Consider the following 13130-nt stretch of genomic DNA (forward strand, 5'->3'; position numbering starts at 1 on the left):
TATAACGATCAGCGTTTAGACGGAATGATACATCGTACGGAAAAATCGTTATGCGATCGTTTTGCGATCGCTTAAGCCTATCTCACACATAGGTGAAATCGTTGAATGACTGTTTACACTGAATGATCTGCAATTTTTTTGCGAACAACCAACGATAATTTGAGAACATGTTGAAAGATCAAAATGAACGATATCTCGCTCGTCGCTCGATCGTTCGCTGCGTTTACACGTACGATTATCGTTCGAACTCGATCGTTATCGTGCAAATTCGAACAATAAATCGTTCCGTGTAAAAGTACCATTACTCCTGTCAGCCTTACACTCACTGGCAGCCAGTTCCATGGAGTGGCAGATGGAGCTCCCTTCTTCTATTTAACCACTTGGACTCTGTTCACATCTGTGTAGTGGTTTCCAGTCATAATGTACTCTGTTGATTTCAATTGGGACTCCTTCTCTCAAATATAATGGAATGAAAGCTTAGGCGGACACACTTTTAGATATTGCCTGTAATTAAAAATAAAATGTGAAATTTCATATGGCATATTAAAAGTTATTAATGTCTCCCCGGCTGTGTCTCTTGATTGCAGCGGGTGTTAGCAGTGAGATATAGATACAGCCCGGTACAGAGCACACAGGCTGCGCGATCCACTCCCCGGCTGCTTGCTAGTTTTGACAGTTTAGCCTTAAAGACTATAATAAAGCCAAAGTTTCGAAATTAGCGAGCGGCTGGGGAGAGGATCGCACTGCTGCCGCACTCTCTCTCCGGCTATATCTCCTGATCACAGCGGGTCTTAGTATTGAGACCCACTACGATCAATATTTATAGATATGCCTGATGCATGTCAAAAATGATTTTTAAATGACAATGACTCTTTAAAGGGTACCTGTTGTTTCACAAAACTTTTGACATATCATAGAGACATGCCAAAAGTTTTGATCTGTCCAGATCTGAGTGTTAGTGCGCTCTTCTCCCGATTGGTATGGGTCTGGACTCTCAGCTTATTTTTGCATTCGCGTTTTTCGTTTTTTCCTTCTTTTTTTTTACACATCAGTACGATTACAACGATATGTAATTTATAAAACTTTTATTTTATCTGACTGCTTTTAAAAAATTAAAACTAAATGTGTTTAAAATTGCTCTATTCCCAGCCTTAAAGGGCTTTTATCCTTTGGTTTATGGGGCTATGTTAGGTGTCATTTTTTGCCATGATGCCATGATCAGTTCTTTCTATTGGTACGTTGCTTGCGAATATGCGACTTTTTGATCGGTTTTTATTACAATTTTTCTGCATTTGATGTGACAAAAAATGCGCAATATTGCACTTTGGCGTTTTTTTACGCTTACACCGTTTACCGTGCGAGATCAGGAATGTGATAATTTAATAGTGTTTTTTACTTTATACTTTAACTTTGAGTCCCCCTGGGGGACTTTCAGTATTACTGCAGTGATCTCCCATAATGATCACTGCAGTATACTTTATACAGCAATGATCGATTCGATCATTGCTGTATTACTCTGGCCTGCAGCAGACCAGACACATCGATTGCCGAGGTAGGATCTGTGTCAGTGCGATGTTTAGCCCCCACTAGACACAAGAGGTAGGGGGAAATCATACATTTAAATGCAGCTGTCAGTTTTGACAGCTGCATTTAAATGTATAATTAGCGGGCACGAGAATCGGACTGCGCCCGCTAATAGCCTACAAACAGCACCCGGGATCGCAGCAGTTCAGAGCGGGGTCGCCACGCATCAGGACGTGCAGTTACAGCTGATGCGGGAAAGGGTTAAGACACTTCCTCTTGTTCCGCATGATAAGTTCAGGTATAAACACCTGACACAGGTATACTTGGTGCTCCAAATTAATAAGTTAGGGCCCTATTACGCCAAAAGATCTTTTTTCAGATTTTTTCAGCCAAAGTCAGGAACGGACTATAAACAGGGAACGGGTCATAAAGATAAGGCTGGGATCTCTCCTTTTTCAAATCCATTCCTGGTTTTGGTTGAAAAAAATCTGTCAGATAATGTCAGACATCTTTTGGTGTAGTAGGGTGGCTACAGTCTGCCGAAGATCAGAAAGGACACATGAAAAAACTTTGTGTTCAAGATAAAAAGCTTCTGTTTAATCAGACTGTAGCACATTGTTATAAGCAAAGATAAGGAAAGAGAAACCATTTCTAAACACACACCTTCTCTAAGGGTCCTATTACACGGGGCGATTTTTTTACGATTAACTACTAACCATAAACGATCGCAAACCAGTGTTTATCGTTAACCTGAAATCGTTCACCACTTTATACAGAACGATGGTCGTTAGATACGATCGTTATTGCGATCGGTTTTATCCTTCTGATCTCAGAAAAACAATGGGCAATGTGCTATTCCACTGAACGATTAGTGAAAAAATGAGGAACTTGAGCGAACAAATGTGGAACTACAGCAAACGATTAGCGAACGATTAACGATAATTTTAGGTTCAACTCTAAATCAAGGATCAACGAACGATTTTTCGATCGTTGCCTGCAATTACACAGAATGATTATCGTTTAAATTCGAACGATATAACGATTTTTCGCACGATAATCGTCCCGTGTAATAAGGCCCTAACAGTAGTTACATAGCCTGGCCCTAGCACTTCACTTTTTGTCACATATACTGGATGAGAAACTGATGTTCTTGGTGTTACATCCAGACATGTTCATGGCTATCTAGAGCAGGGATGGGGAACCTTCGGCCCTCCAGCTGCTGCATAACTATAATTCCCATCATGCCTGGACTTGGCTGTCCAGGCATGATGGGAATTGTTGTTTTGCAAAAGCTGGAGGGACAATGGTTCCCTATGCCTGATCTAGAGAGAGACTTCGAGGGTCATCTGCGTTACTATTGTGCAGACTATCATCACCACAGAGCATTGCATCTACTTGCTGAATATATGTTATTCCTTTATCAGAATTACCTTTTGTTGGCCATAGGATCCACATTTTCCTCTATGCGAGGAAGGAACCTTGAGCTGTGTCATGGCTCTACCCTTCTCATTTTAATTTCTAGTATTATGATCTCAGAATTTTTACATTACTTTGTTAACTTGATGAACTGCAGGAAAATATAAATATAATAAAAAAATAAAATAAAAATTCCCCTTTAAAAATAGAATGACAGGGGGCTGAATGCAGGCAGCTATTCCGGCCCTGACAAAGCAGGTGGAAAATATCCGTCTAGTTCCAATTTCATCCCATTTCCTTGATTGTATGTAGGGTAACAACACACTTTGAATTTAGCAAACAAGATCATTCTCATGTGAAACCCGAATCCTCACCTCTCCGTCATGTGAACTGACACCACCGCACAAAAACCGTATCCATTATATATGACGCTGGGGAATCCCTTGCATGGCTTGATGGCACATGGTATAATCCTGAAAGGCAATACTCCCCTTTCACTGTGCTCAGAGAATTTTTTTTTTCTTAAATAGATCTGAGGAGATGTACATATTGCTTAAAACACGGGAAGACTGGTACAGTATAAAACAGTATAGGAAGATAAATAGGTCTGAGGCCGTTGTCTAATGGCCATTGTTTGACATGGTTTTTGTTGGCAGTGTCAGACAACGGACGCTGTTTTGCATGTTCATCCAGCCAACATTATTTTAAATACCATTAAAATCCATTCGCTGTATAGGTGTGCCTGGAAATCAATTAACCCTTGATTTCCAGGTACACTATGGCCGACATGACAACCACACATCGCTGTTTCCGAACACCGTCCGCAAATAATGGACATGTCAACTATTTGTGTGGCCGCATTGAACAGCGACCGATGTTTGCCTTGATTTTAATGCTGCTCATTATTTTATGGCATGATCTTATCATCGGCTGATCGTTTATTTAGGGCCCGATCTAAAATGATCGGTCCCCCACCGCGCATCGCTACGGTGGAATAGCGGTGCACGGCGGGCGACTGACGATTTGAGAGGCAGCAGCATACATTACCTGCAGGGCTTCTCCTCCGCTCCTCTCGTCTTCCTCCCCGGGTCCCGCGACACAGCAACAACTCCGGAGCGGCCTGACTGAGCAGTCAGACCACTCAGCCAATCACAGGCCAGGACCGCAGCGGCCAGTGATTGGCTGAGCGGTCTGACATCTCAGTCAGGCCGCTCCGGAGCTGCTGATGCTGTGCCGCGGGACCCGGGGAGGAAGACGGAGCGGAGTCCTGCCAGGTAATGTATAGTTACCGATGTCCGAGTTTACATCGTTGATCGGGCCCCCATCAGCCCGTGAAATAGGACCCTAAGGCTATGTTGCCACACAGTATATTTAATGACAAGAACGGCTGTTGTTTGCAATAAAACAACAGCTGTTCTTGTCACAGAAAAATGTGTTGCATTTAAGTCAATGGAAAAAACGGCCATTCTTCACCCAGTGTATTGAACAACGTCTTTTGGTAAGGCCATGGAAATTGACACGTTGGAAATTAAAGTTGACTATGTTCCCCGGGGAGCTGAGGGGGCCAGAGAGCCCCGTCTTTGCTCATATGTGTCCTGCACAATGTGCCTGGCTCAGCGCTGCCCCATAGTACCCCCTTACTGGATGATGACAGCTCTGGTGCAGGGAGGGGAGACAGACCACCGGGATGATGAGTCACATGTCACAACATGTGGTCTCTCTCCCATCCCGCACCAGAGCTTTCCCTGCTTCAGGCTCCCATCCCCGCAACAGCACACCCCGCACCTCTGTATGTTAGACAGCAGGGGGGGGGGGGGGGGGCACGTCACCATTTTTGGTAGGAAAAGAAGACTGCATGCTTTAGTAATTCTATATGTGCATTTCCCATAATTAGTGTATATTGAGAAGTTGTGTAACTTTTGTTAGGCTGTAGGAGAAGTCCAATGAAAAATTTTATTAAAGTATTATATTGCCCCCCAAAAGTTATACAAATCCCCAATATACACTTATTATGGGAAATGCTTATAAAGTGCTTTTTTCTCTGCACTTACTACTGCATCAAGGCTTCACTTCCTGGATAACATGGTGATGTCACTTCCTGGATAACATGGTGATGTCACTTCCTGGATAACATGGTGATGTCACTTCCTGGACTGGACTGCCGCGATCCCAACTATCTGCAGCACAGGACCGCGGCTATTAGCGGGAGCGGTCCGATCGCCGCTCCGGCTAATTAACACCGTTGGATGCAGCTGTCAAACATGACAGCTGCATCTAACAGTATTAAATGCAGCCCATCCCTAGTGTCTAGTGTCCCCTAGTGTCTAGTGTCTAGAATCCCCCTCCCGCCGCGATGCAATCCCGGAGGGGGATTCCCTTCAGCTTACCGGGCCGGGCCTCAGGGACGTAATGATGCTGATCCCGGCTCGGTATTCTATTGAATTGGCCTGCAGCAGGCAAAAGCAATAGAGCACTGATCTCATGGATCGGTGCTGTTTTTATACAGCTACACTGATTTCTATGAGAGATCACTGTAGCTGTATTAGAAGTCCCCCAGGGGGACTTCAAATTGAAGTGAAAGAAAGAAAAAAGGGTTTCCATTAATAAAAAAAACTCTCCCCTAATAAAAGTTTGAATCACCCCCCTTTTCCCATTTTAAAAATAAATAAATAAATTAACATGTTTGGTATCACCATAATCGCGTGAACTCGTAATTTATCACATTCCCGATCTCGCACGGTATATGGCATAAGCTATACAAGTATGTAAGTTATATGGCGTAAGCTATAACAGTATGTAAGTTATACAAGTTGCATATCGTTTTAATCGCACCGATGTGAGGAACATATATAACATGTCATTTTTTCCATAGGACAAACAGCGTAAAAACGAAAACCGCCCAAAGAAAAAGAATTGGGTTTATTTTTCAATTTCACCGCGCACATAATTTTTTTTCTGGTTTCGCAGTGTACTTTATGCAAAAATCTGCAAAGTCTGCCTTTGGAAAGTACAATTAGTGACGCAAAAAATAAGGGCTCATGTGGGTTTCTAGGTGAAAAAATGCAACTGCTATGGCCTTTTAAACACAAGGAGGAAAAAACAAAAATTGGCCCCCTCCTTAGTGAATAGAACTGAATTGTAATACTACAAACAACCTGAGGACAGGGGTGGTGCTGTTTTTGCAAGAAAGTAGCTGCGCTTTTTTTCCCCTAATCCTGGAGAACCACAATGGAACATCCACTATTTGACCATGGAGACAAGGCTGCCATGTCCTCAGCTCCAGCTGTCTCATAGACTCGGATAGCACAGCGGGGGACACGTGATCTCCAGGATTTGTAGCAACATTTAGCCATAGGGTTTATTCACATGATGCGGCCATATGACGTTTTTGCAGGAATTCCGTTAGCAGTGACACCACTGCACTGGGCAGCCTGAGCATGGATTAAAACCTATGTAAATTCTATGGTTATAATGATAAACCGATCCCAACCCACCAGGATGAGACCTCCCAGAGATCGGGCACAGGATTATGACAATCCTAGCCGGCAACCTCCATCCAATCAGCAGCGAGCCCGGATTTCCTTCTGATCATTCTATTTACAGACAGTAGGGGGGTATTAAAATAAATCCGGCTATAAGAGGCCAGACCGTAGATGAGTTACTATTCAAACAAACCCCTACGATTACGGAGTGGTCTGTTCCAATGACGACTCTCTCCGCTATGGTTCTAACCATTCAGCCGTAGAGGGGTGTTTATAATGGTACGATCCGCAGAGCCTATAGTTTGTGAAGTGTGTGTGTCCGTGGAAGCCCCTCAGTAGATAGATCACTTGCAGAGTTCTTCCTGGTTGTGCCTATGTGTTATGAAAATATGTAAGGGGGCTCTGTGCGGCTGATCAGGTGAGTGAGTGGCAGAGAGCGCAGCAGCTGAGCCGGCAGGGGCTGTGCCCTCCGTGGGATGTGTGGACGGGGCAAACCGCCATGTCTCTGCGCCCAGTCACCGAGCTGCTGTATGTACTCATCTATTAGCACATAACTGATGCACAATGAACGTGCTGGCACTTGTAGTCCTCTCCTTTTATGCAATGCTAGTGGGCTGGGCATGCTGGGACTTGTGGTTCTCCTGGTGTATATATATACAATCAGCTCTTATAATCCAAAAATAGCAACCATTGCAGTATGGGCATGCTGGGACTTGTAGTTCTCCTGGTATACAATCATCTTCTATAATCCCAGAATAGCCACCATAATCTTTAGTATGGGCATGCTGGGACTTGTAGTTCTCCTGGTGTATATACAATCAGCTCTTATATTTCTAGAATAGCAACCATTGTCTGCAGTATGGGCATGCTGGGATTTGTGGTTCGCCTGGTATACAATCAGCTCTTATATTTCTAGAATAGAAACCATTGTCTGCAGTATGAGCATGCTGGGACTTGTGGTTCTCCTGGTATACAATCAGCTCTTATATTTCTAGAATAGAAACCATTGTCTGCAGTATGGGCATGCTGGGACTTGTAGTTCTCCTGTTATATATACAATCAGCTCTTATATTTCTAGAATAGCAACCATTGTCTGCAGTATGAGCATGATGGGACTTGTGGTTCTCCTGGTGTATACACAATCAGCTCTTATAATCCAAGAATAGCCACCATTGTCTGCAGTATGAGCATGCTGGGACTTGTGGTTCTCCTGGTGTATATACAATCAGCTCTTATAATCCAAGAATAGCCACCATTGTCTGCAGTATGAGCATGCTGGGACTTGTGGTTCCCTTCTTTTCTAGATCCATACATGTAGAGATTGGTGGTGCTCCTTATCCTGGTTATACCCCCTATGTAATAGATCTGTGCTGTCGCTTGTAGTTCTCTTGGCGTTGTATACAATTGGTCCTTATAGTTGAAGAATGGCAGACATTGCCTGGGATATGGGCATGCTGGGACTTGTAGTTGCCTCCCTAGGTAATACCCGCAGGCTGACCATGTGTAGACTTGTAGGTGTCTAATTATTATGGCTGTAGCGATCTATGGGCAGAGCATGCTGGGACTTGTAGTCCTCTCTATTCTTACACACCTCTTTCTGTAATGTAGGTTGATATCACATAATTGTGGCTCCATATGGCGTCAGTACTGGTGTGCCGATGGTTTGGTGGTGTTACCGTGTTTAGCTTTGGCTGTCCAGGCATGATGGGGGTTGTAGTTTTGCTGGAGAGCCAAGGTTCCCTACCCCTGCTCTATATGATACAGGACAGCTCTAATATGAATCTGAATATGAAGTATCCCCCATGTAATAAGAATCCTGGAGCCTCTCTCTGTGATGTGCCATCTCTGTGTTAATCTTACTAGAAATGCATGAATAAATAAACAACTGGGTGTTGCCATATGGGGGCGTGTCCACACACTGTCAGAGACTATCCAATCAAAGCTGACTGCATAGGGACACGCCCCTCTCTGGTAACACAAATCCAAACAGGACATGCCCTGCACATCTGCTGCATATGAACGTACCCAAACGGCCTCTTATTGGCCGGCAGGATCGCTCGTTGTTGATGATCGGCCACTGATCATCTGGAAAATGAGAAAACACTTGTTCATCGGCTGATCACATCTTTGGGCGCACGTTGAAATAGTTGCTAGTCGGCCAAAAATCTTATAGCGTAAACAGGACTGTGCGGCCAACCATGATGAAGGTAATAGAACCTACACAGTCCAACCATCACTTGAGCCCAGTTCATACTTTGCAGATTTCATATGTTTTATAGCTGAATTGTTCCATTGAGCAGGCGTTGTAGAGTATTGCACAGTTTCCTATTCAAGTGAATGGGACAACACTGCGATTGCCTGCAACTAAACTATGAATAGTACAGTATGTGCAAGGGACAGGGTAAACACAGAGGAGGCTGGGGCCCTCACATAAGCAACATGGCCCCTTTATGCAGCTGACCACGAGGGTTGCAGGACCCCCACTCATCTAATATTTATAGGGGGAATATATCTGATGTGGGTTTGAAAGGCCTGTATGGTAGAAACCCCCAATAAATCACCTCATTTACGGACTGCACCCCTCAAGCAATTCATGAAAGGATTTACACACTTTATTAAAGGGAACCAATCACCCAGAAAATCAATGTAAAGACAAGGATATGTGCTGATAGATCACCCAGCACACTTCCCAAATATGCCCCTGTAACCTCTGTGCCCCCCTCAATTAGACAGTAATCTTACTTTGTTCAGGTCACACGCTGTATGTAAATTTTTGCTAAGTAGTCCTGGTGGGCGTATGTAGTCCTGGTGGGCGTATGTAGTCCTGGTGGGCGTATGTAGTCCTGGTGGGCGTATGTAGTCCTGGTGGGCGTATGTAGTCCTGGTGGGCGTATGTAGTCCTGGTGGGCGTATGTAGTCCTGGTGGGCGTATGTAGTCCTGGTGGGCGTATGTAGTCACGGTCCTGGTGGGCGTATGTAGTCACGGTCCGGGGGCGTATCTAGTCACGGTCCGGGGGCGTATGTAGTCACGGTCCGGGGCTGTAATCACGCCCAGAGGGGCGTGATTCGGAGGCTTGCGGTCCAGTGACGTCATCCGGCGGCTTGCGTTCCGCGTCGCGGCCGCGCTGACGTGTTCGGGAACCCGCGCATGCGCAGTACGTCAGCGTCGTCTCCCGCCGTACTGCGCATGCGCGGGTTCCCGAACACGTCGGCGCGGCCGCGACGCGGAACGCAAGCCGCCGGATGACGCCACTGGACCGCAAGCCTCCGAATCACGCCCCTCTGGGCGTGATTACAGCCCCGGACCGTGACTAGATACGCCCCCGGACCGTGACTAGATACGCCCCCGGACCGTGACTACATACGCCCACCAGGACTACATACGCCCACCAGGACTACTTAGCAAAAATTTACATACAGCGCGTGACCTGAACAAAGTAAGATTACTGTCTAATTGAGGGGGGCACAGAGGTTACAGGGGCATATTTGGGAAGTGTGCTGGGTGATCTATCAGCACATATCCTTGTCTTTACATTGATTTTCTGGGTGATTGGTTCCCTTTAACACTTTAGGTGGTTCACAGGAAAGAAAGCAAAGGGTGGATGATACTTAAAGCGAATGTACCATTAGGTACATTTGCTTTAAGTATTGCACATGAATAGAATGGCGCCGGCGTGGGGAAACCCTGTCCCTTTAATGACGCTGCTCTATTGATTCTAATGGAGCCGTGTCATAGAGGGGCGGGGTTTCCTCCACTGGGGGCGGGCCGGCCCACCTCCAAAGCTTAATAGACAATTAATAGACAGTAATAGACAGGCACAGTGTGCGCGGGAACCGGGCCGCAGTTGAAAAAAGGACAGCGTCACTGGCTTCCCCACGCTGGCGACGTTCTATTCATGTGCAAAACCAAAAGCGAATGTACCTAATGATACATTCACTTTAAAGGGGAACTGTCAGAAAGTATGTCCAAACTGATTACATGGCTGCATAGCTATATAAGTAGTGAGACTATCCATACATTTATTGCAGTTTGCAAGTCACCTAGAATGAAAAAAATATACCGCATAATACACACACATACAAAGGCAACCCCCACACCCCCCCAGCCGGAGAAACCCACAACCCCTGTCTCACAACGTCCCAGAGCCAAGACACTATATGTAATCATTAGACAGCTGTAACACCCAGCATTAGCCAATGGATTCTTATATTTTGGATTTTTTTAGGACACATCCTACTCTCATATAAAACCTGGTAAAGGGGAAACAGTTTATTAACCAACTGTATCCAGTGAGAGAGTGAGGGGATGTCTAAGCTTTTCCACTCTATGGGCCAGTTCAAGTGGCAGAATTCTGTGGCGGAACCCCACCTGCTTCAGTGTGACTCTGTTTCTCTATGAGAGGGCTAGCATGCCTCCGCTTTCATCGCTCTCCGCTCAAAGAATTGACTTGTCAATTCTTTAAGTGAAGACCTGCAGAGAGCTAAGGTGTGCGAGCCCTCTCATAGAGTCACACTGAAGAAGGTGGGGTTCCACCGCGGAATTCTGCCAGCTTCATGATTGTGAACTGGCCCTATCATGACGGGCACAGAATAGGAGAAAACAGACCGCATGCAAAAAGGACCCAGCCGTGGGGTAGAAGCTATGCTCCACTTCCGTCCAGCAGTCTGCGATACGAGTGGGAATGCCCCCCCCCCCCAACTAGGCAACATAAGCCTTGTCAGATGGTGATGCAACAATCCATAGGCTTGGGCTAGCAGTTTGGGCAGGTCTGCAGCACCCAAGAGCATTTTAAGGTTTGGAGAATTCTGTTGTTAGGGTGAGGGAGCCAAATTGAACTTTAAAGGGATACCGTCATCCTCCCTCCCTTAGGGTATGTTCACACTGAGCAAATATGGCGGAATCCGGCCGTGCTCAGTGTCCTGTAGTGAGTGAATGAGAGGGCGCACGGGCGCGTCCGCTTCCTCCCCTTTCCTCTCCTCTCATGTCACTTCTTTGAGCGGAGAGCCGTGGCAGCGGAGGAACACGCGCTCTCCCATAGATGGACTATGACACTGAGACAGGTGGGATTTGCTCAGTGTGAACATACCCCTACTTTATGTGCGGTTCTCTGCACCATCCACAAGCTCAGGTGCTGCACATTTGATATAAACCTGTATAATTCTTTTCTGTGTCTTCTTTCTGCATTAAAATGACTTCATTTCCTCTGTGGACAGTGCCACCTAGGCGGGGCTTCTCAGCAGCTGTGCCCTCTCCCCAGTGAGGAAGCACCGCCTAGGTGACACTGTCCACAGAGGAAATGAAGTGAGAGTAAAGGGGGGTGACTATCACTTTAACAGCAGGTAATGAAGGTTTGTGGGAAGGTTGTGCAAGGACCTCAGTTGTTTAAAGGGGAGAAACTTGTCAGATAATAGCTGTGATCTAGCTAGCACCACTGCAGCGCTCCTTTATTCAGGTGCTGGTCAAAAGACTGTTCTGTTGTAGTTCCAGTATCTTCTCCTCTTATCTGTATGATTTTTCAGAACTAGATCCAACCAGCATTGTACACGCACAAGTTGGGAAACGATATAGTAATGGAACATTCGGAAAAGCCAAACACTGAATCAAACGCATTGTACATGTCCAAGCTAAGGACAAACCTAGGGCCATTTTTAGTGCCGATTTTTCTGGACCGATTTAAGGCACCATGTCGCTTATGCACAACCCCTGAGACCCCCGCATGTGACCCAATTGTGTGAACTACACCTCTCGAGGAATTTATTTAGGGGTATAGTAAACATTGACGCCCCAAACTACAAATGTTTTGCAGAGCTTAAATTCACTGCAGTATTTTTTCCCTTACTTCTGCAACAAGGGGTGCACACCCGATAAATTTAGGCCTTATTTGAAAATGTGTTTTCTATATTCTTTCTATTTTACATTTACACAATACAAAAACTTAAAGGGGTTATTCCAAGATTTCAATATACCAACCAACCATAGGATTGGTGCTGAGTAGGGATGGTCCGAACTCTCCGAGGTTCGGGTTCGGGCTCGGCATCAGATTCCCGCTGTCTGCCCGCTCCGTGGAGCTGGTGGATACTGCGGGAGGACTGCCTGGAAAACTGGGATACAGCCTATGGCTATGGCTGTATCCCAGTTTTCCAGGCGGTCCTCCGGCTGGATCCGCCCGCTGCACGGAGCGAGCAGACAGCGGGAATCATTACCGAGAGTTCGGGTTCTTACGAACCCGAACCGAACTCGGTTCGGACCATCCCTAGTGCTGAGTGATCACTGGGGGACTGTTGGAACCCCGCCGATCACAAGTATAGGGGTCCTGGGTGCCCTCTGAGTGAAGCGCTGGTTATGTACGCTCAGAGGTCTTACTGGATGATAGCTGATAAGATAGTGGAACATGACGCCCCGGTTATCCTGGGCAGTCCCATAGTGTGTGATACTGCTACTCCATTACCTGAGGGGCATTCAGGACCACCATTTTTGTGATCAGTCAGGGTCACAGCCGTCGGACCCCCACCAGTCATTTAAAATCAATCCTTTGGATATATCATAAATATCTTGGGATAATCCTGTAAAAAATCCTTTGTTTTTGCATCCCAATATTCTGGCAGCTATAACTTTTTGGGTCAGGGTTGTTGTTGTTTTTTTTTTTTGCAGGACGAGCTGTAGTTTCTGGTACCATTTTGGAGTATATATGGCATTTTGATCAGTAC

The 13130-nt window shown here is 45.7% G+C and overlaps 1 protein-coding gene across 3 annotated transcripts in view; it reads left to right on the forward strand.

The window, feature by feature from the left end:
* Positions 1-6643: 6643 nt before the first annotated feature.
* Positions 6644-13130, forward strand: part of CCZ1 (CCZ1 homolog, vacuolar protein trafficking and biogenesis associated) — a 36664-nt gene continuing 30177 nt past the window's right edge. Inside the window, exon 1 of one of the 3 annotated variants that reach the window (XM_069983823.1) lies at positions 6644-6701. Coding sequence is in view for 1 of the 3 variants with exons in the window: in XM_069983821.1 (XP_069839922.1) it covers positions 6922-6950 (29 nt within the window). In the remaining 2 variants the exon portion in view is untranslated. The other 2 variants (XM_069983822.1, XM_069983821.1) reach the window with 2 other exon arrangements.

Source organism: Dendropsophus ebraccatus, chromosome 9 (genome assembly GCF_027789765.1).
Source record: "Dendropsophus ebraccatus isolate aDenEbr1 chromosome 9, aDenEbr1.pat, whole genome shotgun sequence".
NCBI lineage: Eukaryota > Metazoa > Chordata > Amphibia > Anura > Hylidae > Dendropsophus > Dendropsophus ebraccatus.